Raw genomic sequence first — 17,640 nt, forward strand, 5'->3', positions numbered from 1 at the left:
GAGGGACTTTTGAGAAGAGGTTATTTATGATTTATTAATATATTATAAGTTCTAATATATTAATATGAAATCATATTATTTAATTACTATTGATCAAGAATTAATTTGGAATTAATTTAGTGATCAAAAGAGACTAATTAAATGTAAGGGGTTGATTTGGTAAATCAATGATTCTTATAGTGTGGGCCTATGGTTATTTAGGTTGGGCTAAACCAACATGGTAGTCCATGGATAGTCCATAGAGGTTTAACCCATTGAGCCTAAGTAAGATGAAAGGTTATGCACATTAGGGTTTACATGGATGTAACCCTAATCCTTTCCACACTATAAAAGGAGTCCCTTAGCTAATGAAATCGGCCACTAGTGATCTTTGGAAGAGCATAACCGATTTTTGTGTGCAAGTTATTCTCACTCAAAGTCCTCCATTGTTGGTGGTGTTTTTGAAGCATTTGAGGTATCACATTTGGGGTGCTAGGCTCTGAGAGCATAAACGGTTCTCTGCGGAACATGGAATTCTGGGTATTTGATGAGGTCACAGCCACCGCCGTCATCAAGCTTCCGACTCGTAATATTCATCTTATTGAAGCAAAGGATATCCTACAGTTTGGTGAGTGTCATATCCGTACTTTGGCAGAGCATCAGATCTTGGTTAATGATGATATTCTGGAGGTTGCTGCTAAAGATTTTACTGGCATGGTCACAGAAATTATCAACAAGAAAATGTGGGCAGGCGCGATGGGAAGTTCAGATGTGATGATCGTTGACAAGCCTTGAATTCATGCTAGCATCAAACCAAGGGGGGGACTGTTAGGACCTAATTTGTTGGTTTGTGCTAGGCATATATGTTTTGTAGGCATTATTACTTCTTGTTAGGGCTTTATCTTAGTTTTCGGTTGGTTGGACCGAAAACGTTCCGTTTTCGGTTGGTTGGACCGAAAGCGTCCCGTTTTCGGTTGGTTGGACCGAAAACGTTCCGTTTTCGGTCCCGTGGTGTTTTCGGTTGTAAACTAGTTTGCTGTTTGTGTTCCCTATAAATAGGAGACTTAGATGACCAGTTTTGGGTTAGCTGTTTTCGGTCATTTCTGTGTGTAATATCCTTTGTACCTGACGATTGATTCAATAGAAAATCGTGTGTATTTGGATTGTTCTCGCTTTTACTCCTTCTTGATTTATCATTTTAGCTTGTTTACATTGTTTGATCACTAGTTGCTTCATTGGTGAGGGACTTACAGAGACAAAGGAATAATTGATACCACACCTTTAGTAACAATTATAGCTTAGAGCTCCTAGAATTGACTGTTGATAAGACGACAACCTTCATGTGTTGTTAGGAATAGTAGCTCGTTTCTAGACGACAACTACTTTTTATGTCAGTCTGTAATGAATTTTGTGCAAGTTGGAGACTGTTGGATCTATGCTCAAAAATCATTATTAAATGATATTACTAATAAAATATGATCCTATAGATAAGATCATATTCTTTGATCTTTCTATCCTCATCAACACCCCAAAACCAAGTGGGTTCAAAGGCTCTACAAATTGTCATTCTAAAACACTATATGATTGTTTTTAATATCATTATAACCTCTATAAATGGATCCTAAATGGTTTGGTTTTGTTATAAACTCGAAAAAAAATAAACTTGTTATTTTTAAGCTTCCATTGCCCGATTTTTATAAAAACACACTTATATTTTGTATCTAAACCCATCACATATTTCTTTTTGAAATCGATGCTTAATTGTATTCACGACTCTTCACGCATGATATAAAAAAGACCCAAGAATTGATGTCTATGATGGAAGAAAGTCTTCGCATAGCCAATGAGGGTACCATATCACAATCCGAAAGAGTGAATGAACACGAGGAAATAGACAATGAGATGAATAATGAAGGTTCAAATGTCACCGATGTGCAAATTAGCCAGGAACCAACGTTTGGCTATGACTTGAGCGAAGATGAGGTTCAGAAGGATGATCAACAAATTTCATCAACAAGTAATTCATATTTTAGCAACATTTAACATTTTCAACAAGCTTTAACGAATTTCAACATATTTTATCATAAAAATATGATTTCATTATCAAGGTTGCAGAAATCGCTCGACGGTAGCTCGGCGGTGGACTGGGGTCAAGGGATTAATCGGCTAGGCGGGGATTAATCGGGGGATTAATCGGGGACCATTAATTATTAAAAAATTAATAAATAAAACATTAATCCTAAGAATATAACATTATATCTATTTAAAAGTTACTAAAAATTAATAAATATAACATTATAAAATGATACTATGATTACAAAAACCCTTTTGATCCCTAATACATCAGATCTAAATAACCAACAATAGCATTTGCATCCAAGTCTGCATAAAATGGGGAGAAAAAAGTGTTATGAACAATGGGTTCCAATAACATCGGGAAGAGATGTGGACCTGCAACCTATTGTCTACCGCATTTGGAACTTTGTGAATGTTGAGGGAATTCAATAGCAGGAGGCTGTGGATATGTGGGAATTCCATGATCGATGATTCCATCCTGATTATTGCTATATAACTATATAACACACAAGAGGCGGCGACTGTTATAGAAGCTTCAGAAGGCGAAGACCGGTTTAGCTTCGAGGATGACGACTGACGGACTGCGACGACGTGAATGGAAGAAAAAGACGATGTCGGAGGAGGGACAGATGACATCGAAGAAGAAGATGGCGTCGTTTGAGAAGCTTCAGTTCATGCTTTCTTTCATTCCTTCAGACTACAGAGAGAATTTCAAAAAAGAAAAGAAATAAATGTGATGGAGTGAGAAGAACCCTAGCAGCAATTCTAACAATTTGACACTTTTGCCCTTAAAGTTTTTTTTATCGATTAGGGCGCCTAGGCCCGCCTAGACCCGATAATCTCCGTCTTTGACCGATTTTGACCACGTCCGATAATAGGGTCCGATTAGCTATAAACGTCGACGGTGGAGGACCGCCAAGCGCCTAGGCGCCGCTTAATCGGCCGCCTAGGCCGATATTTGCAACACTGTTCATTATCAAGAAATTCAATTTTTGGCAAATTTTAACCAATTTCAACAACATTTATCACAAAAATATGATTTTAACAACAATAAATTCATATTTCAATAACTTTTAACATATTTCATTAAATTTTAGCAACTTTTGTCATAACAATCTGATTTCCGCAACAAGAAAATCAAATATTATTATATTCTCAGCAAGTTGTATTACAAAGTATGATTTTACGAAAATCTAACCATAATGTGCAAAAAGAGGAAAAGGAAGAAAGAAGAGAATCGAAAAGAAGGGCTAGCAAGAAGGGGAAAGAAATATATGTAGAGAGTTGGAGATGGGATGGACAACGACGTACTTATCGACGGAGGGAAGAGCCAACGGCTACGGTTGCAAGGTATGAGATGAAGATTGCGTTCTTCCGGGAAGGAACCGTGAAAGATGATATTGACCTGACATTTAAGTGAGGAAGAACGAGGTGAGATTTTTTAGGTTTAGAAGACGTTTGTAGAGTATAGAAGTTGTTTTTCTAAATACAAGTTGAGACTAGCCCACTTGGTTAATAAAATGTTTAACAATATGTTACGTTCAATCCCAAGCATATACAAACTTACTCTTCTAAGAACAATGTTGTTTTCTAATTCTTGAGCAAGAAGAGAAAGGACATATATATTTAGATCTATGGTATTCGAAAAAACAAATAATCGGCAAACTAAAGCGTTTGTCCACATCATACATACTTATAAAGCTAGCATTTTTTCTTGAATCTCATGCATTTGAAACCCCCTTTTTTAACTTTCTCAAACCACATTCATTTGAAACCCCCTTTTTTAACTAATGTAACTCAAAAGTTTTCTTAATTATGATTTAACACTCAAAAGTTTTATAACTTATATTATGTTTAATTGGCATTTAGTGAAATGCTTACTATAAAAAGTCCAATCTTTTGTGTCTTTTGTGTTATATAAAATCTTAGATGTAAGAAGGATTTGAAGATATTGTGATTCAAAAGTTTTCATATAGTTGAAGCATTCATGATCCAAATATGATGATTTGAAGAAATTGGTTATGTCGCATCGATGGTAATTGTAATATGATTTTTTCTTTCAACCAAAACAAATGAAGCTTTTCTATTCTTTATTTATATTCAGTTTCTCATTTAATCTTTATATGTGATTTGTGTGTATTACTCAATCTTGAATGTGACTCTCCAAACATCAATGTTTTGCTTGGAACATCTTTCTGATTCTTCTTTTTCAAGAAAAATATTTTGATTGCAGGTTAGTGAAGAATTGTCATCAAGTTTCTATGGTTGAATGGTGTTAAATGAAGAAAGAAGATTCATAAAATGGATATAGGTTTTTTTGTTTGAGCAAAGTTGACGAATGTTAGTTTTTTCTTTTGATTTAAATGTATGTTTATATAACATCTTTATTTATATATTCAACCACCCAATGCTCTTTATTTATTTTATTGTAGTTTTTCTATTTTGATTATGTTTATTTTCTATTATTTTTTTGTTGGGTTATCCTACACAACATATTTAAAAGACAATATTTAAAAGATAACATAATTTTGAACATTTGATATGTGATTATGATAGACTTATCATGATATGTTCTTCATATGAAAGTAATTTATCCATATTACTACAACAAGAATTACATATGACATTTACAAAAGTATATATATCATATGTGATTTGTTTAACATGTATATGCACCTATGTATGTTATAAATTTATAATTAAATATCTTTATGTTTAATAATTGAAGGGATTAAAATGATGCATCAAAACCCACTATTTAGACGAATATAATAATAATAACAATAATAATAATAATAATAATAATAATAATAACAAAATATACATTTTCAAGTACCGCATTCATTTGAAACTCACACTACAACTCAAGAGTTTTCTAATTTATGTATATTTATTAGTTACAACTCAAGAGTTTTTAACTTATGATTATTAATTAGTAATCACTAATAACTTTTTATTTTCCTTTCTTTTATAAGGTTGTAAAGTTTTGTTTATTAAAAACATTAATGTATTTTAAGAGATTTGTGATTTAAATATGAAGAGTTAATATAAATGTTATAATAGACGTTTTAGTGTTTTTATGTTATTAAAAGTTATAGTGTTTATTTTTCATATTTTTTATTATTCGTTGTATATATATATATCTTTTTTAATGCAAATGTTATAATAGATGTTTTTCTGTTTTTATGTTACTAAAAGTTGCTGTTCAGATTTTTGTTCATACGTTTTGTTACCCGTTATATTATCATTCATTTGATATATAATTTACACAATTTTAAACGGTTTATAAAATTATCAAATAATTGTATATATCACAATGACTTAAAAAGTAAACTATAATGTTTAATAAAACAAATATGTTAACTATATGTTTGCTTTACTACTAACATTTTGTTTTAAAGTAGAAATATTAAATAATAATTTGGTAAAAGTTATTATTTTCATTATATAATTCTATTCTTGCGCAACGCGTGGGGATTGGACTAGTACAAACATAAAAGGTTAAGTACCTTTAAAAAACAAACACAACTACGACAACTCAACAACAAAAACGTATTTAATTTGTTTATAGGATATAAATATGTTCATAAATATTCTTGTGTTAACGCACCAACCTTCTTTAAAATGCATTTATTAAGTGATTAGCTATATTTATTATTTTTCATCATCGCCATTATTGCATGACAAAACTTTCTTTGATCATTAATACATCATATAGGAGTTTATTCATGGAACTTCGAATCTTGAAATAAATAAACAATTACTTCCACCAAAAAAATTGCTAATTTCAAACGACAATTACAATATAAGTTTTTAAAATTTCAAACGATTATTATTTAAAAAGTCTCATGAAAAATTCTAGAAAGTTCTACTATACATGCTCAAGTAAGAACAAAAAAACAACTCACTATAACAGTTATCTAAAAAATAGTTATCGACATGATTTAAATTTTAACGAAACAATTACTTCCACCAAAAAAATTGCTAATTTCAAACGACAATTACAATATAAGTTTTTAAAATTTCAAACGATTATTATTTAAAAAGTCTCATGAAAAATTCTAGAAAGTTCTACTATACATGCTCAAGTAAGAACAAAAAAACAACTCACTATAACAGTTATCTAAAAAATAGTTATCGACATGATTTAAATTTTAACGCTTATGAAAAACTAACAAATTGCGACATAAATATATTTTCCAAAACAAAAAAGGAATAGCTGAAAACATTTATCGGAATTAATATATTTATTTTATTTTCGGTGGAAAGAGAGTGTACGAGAAAGCTAAGTGTGTAGAAGATTATATGGTACCGATCTGTGTTATATATCCATGAGATGTGTGCCACGTGTCTTATATTGTGCCAGCTGTCCTCAAAGGGCTTTGGGAGAACGAAGAGGTTGGTTATAGGTTGACGGCTAAAACGGCGGCAAGGCAAAGGCAAACGTACAGGAATGATATGACGGTGGGGTAATGTTTCCATGTGGTTGGATCCACAGATTTATAGTGGAACCCTGTTCAAATATCGGTTAATGTATAAACGCAAACTGTTGAAGAAAAAGGAAAAAATCATGTGGGCCCCACTTCGTTTCGTCTGTTAGTGTCCGGTTGCAACTATAAAGCAAACCAAACTACCATTGGTATCCTTCACCCCTAAACAGAGTTCTTCTCACTCTTAAATCTCTTAATCTCTCTGTCATTTCTGACTTCTTAATCTTTTCCTCTGATTTCGTTTCCCCATTGGGTTTTTAGATCAAACCCAGACTTTGTTTTTGCTGTTCAACGGAAAAGAAATCAGAGATTGATACACAAAATGACAAAACAGAAAGTCATGGTTGCAGAAGCTGCAAAATCCGGAATGGATATGGCGATGACGGTTGTGCCCAAGGCGTTGTTCACGGCGGAGATGAAGAAACCGCCGTTGATGCCTGGAGGGTATATCACGATATCGAAGAAGAAGCTGCTACAGAACCTGGAAATCAACGGTGAGAAGAGGATTAACGCGTGGGTGGAATCGATGAGAGCTTCTTCTCCGACGTCTCATCGAAAATCCGATGTATCTCTCTCGCAGGAATTAACCTCATGGATGGTTAGTACCTTACTACATATGGTGTTCCTAGATTGATATTTAAATTTGAATTTGAAATGAAAACTCGATCTGAAAATGCATGTTTGAATGAATCAGGATCGACATCCTTCTGCCTTGAACGTGTTCGACGAAATTACTAACGCTTCAAAAGGAAAACAAATAGTGATGTTTCTCGATTACGATGGCACACTCTCCCCAATCGTCGATGACCCCGATCAGGCTTACATGTCGGATGCGGTAATCATTTAACTCCACTCTAGATTCACGTCGAAACTCCAAACTCCAAAATCAATACTCTTTTCTCTTTACACAATTCCTTCTTTTTCATCATCATAGATGCGAACAACAGTCAGAAAACTCGCTGGATGCTTCCCCACTGCCATTGTTAGTGGAAGATGCAGGGATAAAGTGTACAACTTTGTCAAATTAGCAGAGCTTTACTACGCCGGAAGCCATGGCATGGACATTAAAGGCCCTTCGAAAGGCTCCAAGCATAAAAAGGTAAGTCACTTTCACACATTATGCTGATAATCATCTTCTCAACTTCATTTTATTTTTCTGGGTTTTATTTTCATGGACATATTCTTAACTTGAAATCTGTTCTTGATCTTCAGAATCCCCCGAGTGTTCTCTGTCAACCCGCTAGTGAATTTCTACCCATGATAGATGAGGTTTATGGCTTATTAATGGAGAAAACGAAATCAACACCAGGGGCAAAAGTGGAAAACAATAAATTCTGTCTTTCTGTGCATTTCCGATGTGTTGATGAAAAGAAATGGAGCGAGCTTGCTGGGCAAGTGAGATCAGTGTTGAAAGACTACCCAAAGCTTCGATTATCTCAAGGAAGGAAGGTTAGAATCGTCTTTTCACCACAATTATATTATCGTATTATTTAATTCCAAAAATCAAATAAATATTAAATCTCACTATTTTATACTTGGTAATTTCCAGGTGCTAGAGATCCGTCCCACTATTAAATGGGACAAAGGCAAAGCCCTCGAGTTTTTGTTGGAGTCACTGGGTACGTCATTATCTTTTCTTCTATCGTTTATTTTAATACTTCATAAGAAAGGAATAAATAAAATAAAATAAAAAAGTTTAAAATTACACGTGTAACATACACGACTTGATGGATACGTATATGTGTTCAGGTTATGCCAACTGTACAGATGTCTTCCCTATTTACATTGGAGACGATCGAACGGACGAAGACGCATTCGAGGTTGGTTTTTTTATACAAGAAAAAATAATAATTTGTTTTTGGTGTTTCATGGAAAAAAAATTAATTTTTGTTTTTTTATTTATTTTTGGTAAAAATTAGGTATTGAGAGAAAGAGGACAAGGTTTTGGCATTCTAGTGTCCAAAATTCCAAAGGACACAAATGCATCTTATTCTTTGCAGGAACCATCCGAGGCAAGTTTTCAAGACAATTATTCTGTTACTTTTTATTAACTTTTTCTTTTTTAGGAATATTTGTTGTGGCCCTCTTCTTTATTGTTCACATTCGATCTTATTTATTTGGGAAACATATCAAAAACACAAAATCCATCAATCTTATATTTTATATTCTTGTTTTTTTTGGTTTTCACTATTTTTTACACAAATTTTGAATGAAACACTATGAAATATTATGGTTTTAACTTTTAATAGAAGTAGATGAGGATATAAAATGGCTTTAATGTGAAAGATGTAATATAATAGTTATTTATTTGGTTGTTATGATTTAACATTAAAAACATAATCAAGTTATTTGTTATTTGAATGAACCACAAAATAATGATATAGAAATTGATGGGTAACGATTAAATGCGCTTAGTAAAAATGGTTGCAACGGGTTTAAAAGTTATGGTAGTAAATAGTAATTTGATTATGTATTTAAATCTATATATTATCTATTATTCTGATTTAGGTGTGTTGTGAATGTCTATAGGTGATGGATTTTTTACAACGGTTAGTTGAATGGAAAAGGCATCAACAGAGCCGAAGGTTTTGAAGGTGTGATGGGTTGAAGAATTAATGGATATATATATATATATATATATATATATATATATATTGTGTATGTATATAAGTATATAAGTAATGATGAATAGAAGTTAAGTAAATGTAAATCTTGTCCGAGCATAATGGAAGAAAGGACAAGACGGATAAAAAGGCAATAGGGCAGCTTTTGGTTAATATGGGCTTTCTTGTTGATGGGCATTTGTACATTTTGTAACACCCTAAAGCAAGAGGGTATGGACGTGTTTGTAATTTTGCATGGTATCTAATGAAAATAGAAGGTTTTTCTGTATTATTTTAATATGTTTATGGATTATATATAATATTCTTTTGTTGGTGGTCACGGTCAATGAAAAATGGATCTCTTTGAATTATATTAATTGTTAAATAAATTAATAATTTAAATCTATTATTTTCTGTATTATTTTAATATGTTTATTTTAGAGGGATGATGACTTAAAAGATAAATGTATTTTTGGGAAATTGAGTAATCTAACCAGAATTGTAATTAACAATTTTTTTTCTTTTTTGAAAACTAACAAATTTGGTTGGGAAGGAGCCATTTTGGACACAAAAACCGGGTGGAAATATATATATATATATATATATATATATATATATATATATATATATATATATATGGCCCATGTGTAATGTTTGGAGTATCGTTGAAAAACCATTAGACTACATGGACAAACCATAGTAAAAAAGTATTAGATATAACTTGGAAATTAATATATCGGAATAGTAAAAAAGTATTAGATATAACTTGGAAATTAATATATCGGAATATACTTATCATATTCCTGACATTTAGTAGTTTCCATTTCAAATGTATAGTTTCTATATTTGGGTTATGGATATATGCAATTTAAGGTTATGTTAGTGTTGTAGCACGCATATTTGTGTGCAATTTTACTAATGCAATTGTGTGGTTTGTCTTTATGCACCTTTTTTAGAAGCAACGCCAAATAGACTGGAAAAAAATATATATCAAACTTAAAATGTAATACTATATCATCTTTAGAGTTAATTACATAAAACATAACATTATGCGGAATTGATCAAATAAATATCCAAATGAAATTAGCATTATGTAATATAATAATAGTTCAGAAATTTTATTCAAATTTGATAGTTGTGAATTTCTATTTCATATTTTTTTGTTGGTCTTGATGTGCTAGCTGTCGATGTTTCAGTTTGTTTTGCTTTACCATTGTCTGGTTGGTTTCGCTTCTGTGTTTGTTTAGGAGAACGTGGTTTTGTTGTTGACAAAGTTTCATCTTCATTTGATATTTGGAGCTATCGTTTGTGTTCGTTTTGATGTTCTGGGAGTCTATGTGTCTTGACAACGACAAATCTTGTGATAGGTTTTCTTGGTTCGATGCCTGATATGATTGTACATATGCCAAGTTAAAAGCTTGAAAGGAATAGATGGTAAAATTGTATCTTTTGTATTTCCAAAAGGAACTTGTACAATAATTTATATACAGAAAAACAGAAGTGGTGCCTAACTTAAATGCTTACAATTAGGAACAAACATACATGTGAGTAAATATCCTAATGACCAGGTATAACTTGACTTATTCTATTTCTACCCGTTATTACCCCCTGCAAGATCAAGAGAGGGACGAACTTGGAGCTTGTCTCTTAACACAGCAATACGATCCTTGCCCAATGGTTTTGTGAAGATATCTGCTAGTTGGTCATTGGAAGAAACATGATTGATATGTAAAGCACCATTGTCAACCTGTTCTCTAACAAAGTAATAGTCAAGAGAAATATGTTTGGATCTGGAGCTGATGACAAGATTTTTACACAAGAAGGTAGCCCCAATATTGTCACAAAAAATAACAGGGGACTGTGGGAGTTGAACATGAAGATCACGAAGAAGATGTTGGATCCACAAGAGTTCAGCTGTGGTATAAGCCAATGCCCGATATTCTGCCTCGGTGCTTGAGCGAGCAACAACCCGCTGTTTGCGCGATGTCCAACTGATGAGGTTGGGTCCATGAAAGATAGCAAATCCATATTGAGAACGACTGTCGCTTTTGTCAGACATCCACCCAGAATCAGAATAGGCGAAGAGAGATGAGGACTTGTGTGGCTTGAAATGAAGACAATGGTGTATTGTTCCTTTAAGGTACCGTAGGATCCGTTTGACGGCTTGCCAATGAAGATCAGTGGGAGCATGCATAAATTGACAAACACGATTGACAGCAAAGGCAATATCCGGTCGTGTAATGGCATATTGTAAAGAACCAACTGTTTGTCTGTATAGGCGAGGGTCGGAAAAAGGATCACCATGTTGCGTGAGTGGAGTGGAGGGATCTGCTGGGGTTGTAACAGGTTTGGCTTCAAGCATCTTGGTTCGAGTTAGAATATCATGGATGTATTGCTGTTGGGAGAGGTGAAGAGCATGGGCAGTTTTCGTAATTTGAACACCAAGAAAATATGTGAGATTGCCAAGATCTTTGAGTGAAAACTTTTGATTTAGATCGTGAATAAGTTGTTGAATGATTTGAGGATTGGTTCCTGTTATAATCAAATCATCAACATAAACTAAAACATAGATAGTAGCAACAGGAGAGGAGTGTACAAATAATGAAGTATCAGAATGACATGCTCGAAAACCATGTTGAACTAGATGATGTTTGAGTTGATTGAACCAGACCCGAGGGGCTTGTTTTAGCCCGTAGATGGCTTTGTGTAATTTACAAACAGCATGAGGGTTAGAGGGATCAGCAAACCCTCGGGGTTGTTCCATGTAGACTTCCTCTGTTAAGATACCATTTAAGAATGTGTTGTTGATATCCAATTGTCTAATTGTCCAGCCTTAAGAGAGCGCAATGGAAATGACCAACTGGATTGTAGTTGGTTTGATAACTGGACTGAATGTCTCAAAAAAGTCAACCCCTTCCTCTTGGCTCAAACCTTTAGCCACAAGTCTCGCCTTGTAGCGTTCAACAGTGCCGTCGGAGTGTCTTTTAATTCTGAAAATCCACTTACAACCAACAATGTTAGCATTAGATGGCCGTGAAACAAGTGTCCACATTTTATTACGCATTAAGGCATCAAATTCTGTTTTCATTGCATTTAACCAAAAAGAATTATTAAGAGCTTGAGGAATGTTGCGTGGTTCAGAGGTGGGGGGAGAGACGGATTGAGTGAGGAATGTTTTGGGTTTAAGAGAATTGGTGCGCGCACGAGTGATCATTTTGTGTTGGTTATTGTTAGTAGGTCGGAAAATATGAGGCGGTGTTTGTTTGGCTGTAGAGCTGACTGTAGGGCGCTGATGAGACGGGCATGGTGTTGGAGTGGGAGGAGAGGGACTGGGTTGGGCGGGGATTGTGACAACCCGATATTTCAAGTCAATGTAATGTTCAAAAAGTCAAATAATATTAAACTATTTTTGATGTAATAAAATGGCGTCAAAAATGAAGTGTTCTAAAGTCTCATTTGGGATGCATAAAATGTTAGATATATTGTCAAGGTTTCCAAATATATAAAGAACACCCAAATCCGAGTTATAACGAAGAAGTTATGACCAATTGAAAATCCGCAACACAACCGGTAAAACACTGTAAAGCGTAAAAAGTGAAACTTCAATAAACTACTTTTTAGCCTTAGGTAACTAAACGAAAGTCGTAGATTATGTTAAACCATGAGCATACATAAAAAGAACGCCCAAATCTGACTTCGTATGAGGAAATTATGATTTTTCTATAGTTTCAGAACAACAGTAGACATCTAAAAACTCGAAATAAAGATCGAGCGATTTTTAGCCGACGCAACCTAAACGAGAATTGAAGGTCTCAACAATAGTAGTACAACGGTAAAAAGACAGACGACAACGGACATCGGATGAAGAAGTTATGGATTTTTAACGGAATTATCCTGTCCCGACCTATTTAAAATATAATATTAAAAATTAAACTCAAAATTAGCCGACAGAGTCTAAATGAAAGTTGTAGAGTATATTCTCACCTACGCATGGATATAAAGAACGTCGAAATCGGAGCTCGTAGGCGAGAGATATGAATTTCTGAAGTTCGAGACACGCACACCAACCTTATCCGAAACTCACGACGTGAGCAAGAGACTCACGAGGTGAGTCTATGACTGATGTGTGCCAGAACTAGACCACCAGGCGTCGCGTCTACAGACCGGACTCACGACGTGAACTACCCCATGTTCACGACGTGAATCCCGAGAATTCATCCTATAAATAGCATGCGAGACTTCCGACTTTCCTTGCTCATTTCACTCTTCTCTCTCACTTCTACTCCACGTTTAGCACCCCGAGACGATCCCGACTTCCCGGTTTCATACCTCTGTCCCGACGAAGGTCCGAAGCGCCGAGAATCCCAAGAAACTTACCACTTCCCGGTCGAAGTGCTGCCCGAGAAAAATATCGTTTCCTTCGAATCATCACACTTTCCAGGTGAGTTCATACCCCCACATTTTCACGTCTTTTTCATGTTTTAGGGGGGGGGGGGGAATACAAGTGAAACACGAGATAAACCCACACTGAAAATACACATCGTTAGAAATGTTTTCAATTACTTTATCTAGATTTTGTTTATGGATGTTAAACAACATTAATACCAATGTTACACTTCACATGCAAAGTTGATATTACACAAAGTTTTTATCATCAAATGGAACTCACTTTCGGAAAAACTATAATGGGTATAGTTCACGGGTTATTCATTACATCTTTATGTAAACACTGTGAAAATGAAATACTTTCATCTACATGAAATATAGACTTTCTTTTCGTAAATCTATTAATACTAAGTGTTGTGAGACATTCAGCTTCAACGTACTCACAAGTACGCATTTCAAGTCCTGTATTATAAACCATAATCTCTTGGAGGGAGAGCGTGATACTTGTGTATAGATCTATACGGGATTGACAATCCCGCACCTAAACTGTTAGCTACAGTTAGACCGGCAGGTCTGGGGTGACAAATGTCATAACACTGCAACGCCTGAAGAACGTTGTTACAGGCAGTCTGGGTCAATAGCATGGTTATAAAACTCACACGAAAGTATTAAAATAAGTTTGATTTACGAGACTCTTGAATTCATTCAGTAAGTACATTATTTGAGTATAAATACACTTTCACCATTTTGAGCATGAAAGATACTATTGCACTCCAACCTTTGGAACTTTTTTTTAAACTATATGTAGAAAATTTTGGATTTTCTGGAAAACACGTTCAATTATTTTTACTAAAGGACATACAGATTTCAGTACAAAAACGCTTATGAACTCACCAACTTAATTGTTGACACTTTTTCAAAACTACTTGTATTTCTCAGGGAATCATTAATACAAGTAACCATCAGCTTTTGGAGAAGGAACGCTGAGGCGTCTGTTATCAAAACATTTTAAATCATCATATTTGTAATATTCTTTTGAAACATGTATTACACACAGCAATGTAAGTTTTTATTATATTTATGATGGTTGTGTTTACTTTCTTTACATATTCAACTGTTATGATACTATGTGAAGTCACTCACCCCCGAATGTTTCCGCCGTTCTGGTTTGGGGGTGTGACAGATTGGTATCAAGGCATTGTTTATAGTGAACTAAGTATATCGAACCACATAAGATATACAAACTATAAATGCAAAGGGACCAAAAACCCTCTGACAAAACGTTTTCATAAACGATACTTTTAATAAATTAAAATGATATATATATATATATATATATATATATATATATATATATATATATTTATAAAAGTATAAATACACGCATGCATCGGTCTCGCATCATAGCAAAATTCTTTATAAAAGTATTAAGGCAAGTTGCGACGCTACGACTAGGCCTCGGGGTATGTAATCAAATCGAGAATAAATATAGCCTGATCAACTATATTTATCCTGGATGTGACCAACGTATTTCGAGGAATGATCGTAGTAAGCAACAAGTCGAAAACTTACCAAAGAAAATACTAGAATCAAACTTACAAATTTGAAATACTATAGGAGTATTTTAAAACCATAAGAGCTATAGTAGTCGTGCGAACCTCGATATTTAGTTAATTTAGGAAATCATCAAATAAATAAAAATTTTATTTATCAAAAAAAAAAAATTACCTTTTTACTCCCGAGTTTTTATAAAAATTCTCTTGCCTCTATTTCTCGATCAGACAAAATGGCAGGATTTTACATTCCCGGGGATCCCTACTACCCTAACCAGGGTAATGGAGGCCGGATTGAAGAGGACCCAGAGGAAGATCCCGAAGAGATTCCCGAGGAGGAGCCAGAAGAGGATTCCGAAGAGGATCCCGAGGAAGACCCAAATGAAGAGTCAGAAGAGGAAGGAGATGGTGGGAGCACTGACTCAGAACCCGAGATCTACAATCCTCCCCGAGGAGCAGAAAATCCCCAAAGGAACTTTCAGGGCCCGTCGCCCCGCTGGGCTGTGGATCTGAAGCGATGGAGCAGGGAACAAGGGAAACGCCCACCCTACGGCATGGCACGAGGCTTTTATAACCTCAGCAACGGGGGTTCGGCTGACAGGGCACTCCCTGTCATGGTTCGACGCATTGCCAACCAAGGCGAGCAAGCAAGAGTGAATGCCAGCCAACTCTTGGACATTAGGGCCACCGCTGCTGTCACTGCGGTACGTCTTCGTCGTCTGGACGAAGAACATGAGCGGACAATAGAGCACACCTTTTCCCTACAAAAGGACATCACTGCTACTAGAGCCGAGGTAAGGGAGTTCCGTAGAAGCCAAGCCGCATTGGAAAGGCGCGTCATCGAGGCTGAACGTCAAGTAGCCCGAGCTAAGGCATCCACCACCACATACCATGGTCCGCAACGTGCTACCCGCTCGGAGTAGAGCGCGTGCTTCTGGCGCTATATCTATACCTATCGGCTAAGTGTTGGTGTTACCTTTTCTTGTATAAATGTAAACCCGACGGATTGTGAGTACACAATTCGGAGGCCGGAATGCTGTCAAATTTTCACATTTTCATTGATGTACCCTAGACCTATAAAAGGTCAATTTTTCCTGATCGTGGTATCATATACTAATATCAATGAATTTGACACGCATTTATTAATTCCTTGAGTATTCCATTTAATTCTTAAAAGAATCATACACTTATTTTTGAAAGTTTCCATTAACATGCAAAAACCAGAAAAATTCAGAACCAAAACTTATAATACTAAAATCTTCCATAATCATTTCTAATGACTTATCAAGGATTCGTCTCTTAACTTGTGGCAGAATCATGCCACCAAGAAGAAATCCTCGACGCTTCAAAAATACAGGAGCACCAACACCACCTCCACCACCCCTCCGTCGATGGATGCTGCTACCTTTCAGGCTGCTGTAACAGCTGCCGTAACCGTAGCAATGGCGAAAATGAGTAACAACGGATCAAGAGGAGGAATAAACAGCTCTACAAATGGCCAAAACCAGGGTCGTTCCGGGGAATGTACTTACAAAGACTTCTCCAACAGCAAACCCATCCCCTTTAATGGAACTGGGGGAGTGATGGCTCTATCCCAATGGATAGAGAAAACGGAAGCCGTGTTCGAGATATGTGTTGGGTTTTGAGCATTCTAACACTCCTATGGTGTACATGTAACCCTATAAACCTTGGACCTATGTTTTCTCTATTATACATGCAAATATTAACTATTCCAAGGTTTCATCCTAACTAGCATATTATGAAGCACCTATACTACAAAGTTCTAGTTAGATGACATACCTTTTGATGTAGCTTGATGTCTTCAAGCTTTAAGAGCTTAGCCCCAATAGTGTGGAAGCCTCAAATGGAATCACAAATCACCAAAACACCTTGGAAGAACTTGAGAGAATATATATGCACACTAAAATCGGCCCACTCTTATTTTCACACACTTGTGCCAATTTTGTGAGCCAAGGACCCCTTTATATATTATGGAGGATTAATGTTACATCCATGTAAACCCTAATACCCATGACCTTTCATTTACATAGGATCCATGGGTTAAAAGCTCCATGGACCATCCATGAAAGCTTAGCCCAACCTAAATGAACTTGGCCCATTCCATATATATAAGAGTCCATATTTAATTAGTTCTTTTTGATCACTTAATTAATTCTAAATTAATTCTTGATCAATACTAATTAAAAAATATGATTCCATATTAATATATTAGAACTTATAATATATTAATATAAATCATAAAAATACTATTCTCAAAAGACTATCCATATAAATTGTGCCGGTGAAGTGCAACCCAAATGGACCATGCCGGGTCGGGTCAAGTACATACCAAATATAGTTATGGACTTAGACATTAATCCAACAATCTCCCACTTGGATAAGTCTAAAACTATTATTGAGTATGACTTCAAAACCTAACTGGCAATCATAGCTCTTAAAGCCGCTGTCGAACTCTGACCTTGTCAATGACTTGTCCATTAGATAAGGGATCATATATTCCTCCATTCTAGATATCATATGGACTGAGACGTG

At 35.0% G+C, this 17,640-nt stretch overlaps 1 protein-coding gene across 1 annotated transcript; it reads left to right on the forward strand.

The window, feature by feature from the left end:
- The first annotated feature begins 6,715 nt into the window (after positions 1-6,715).
- Positions 6,716-9,440, forward strand: TPPJ (Haloacid dehalogenase-like hydrolase (HAD) superfamily protein). Its single transcript, XM_079045892.1, has 8 exons — positions 6,716-7,143; positions 7,240-7,380; positions 7,480-7,644; positions 7,758-7,994; positions 8,095-8,164; positions 8,295-8,365; positions 8,465-8,557; positions 9,075-9,440. Exons 1-8 carry the CDS (start codon positions 6,868-6,870, stop codon positions 9,135-9,137), a joined length of 1,116 nt encoding a protein of 371 aa, XP_078902018.1. The 5' UTR covers positions 6,716-6,867; the 3' UTR covers positions 9,138-9,440.
- The last annotated feature ends 8,200 nt before the right edge of the window (positions 9,441-17,640 follow it).

This window comes from Lactuca virosa, chromosome 4 (assembly GCF_052849685.1).
Source record: "Lactuca virosa cultivar CGN04683 chromosome 4, Lactuca_virosa_CGN04683_v6, whole genome shotgun sequence".
Taxonomy (NCBI): domain Eukaryota; kingdom Viridiplantae; phylum Streptophyta; class Magnoliopsida; order Asterales; family Asteraceae; genus Lactuca; species Lactuca virosa.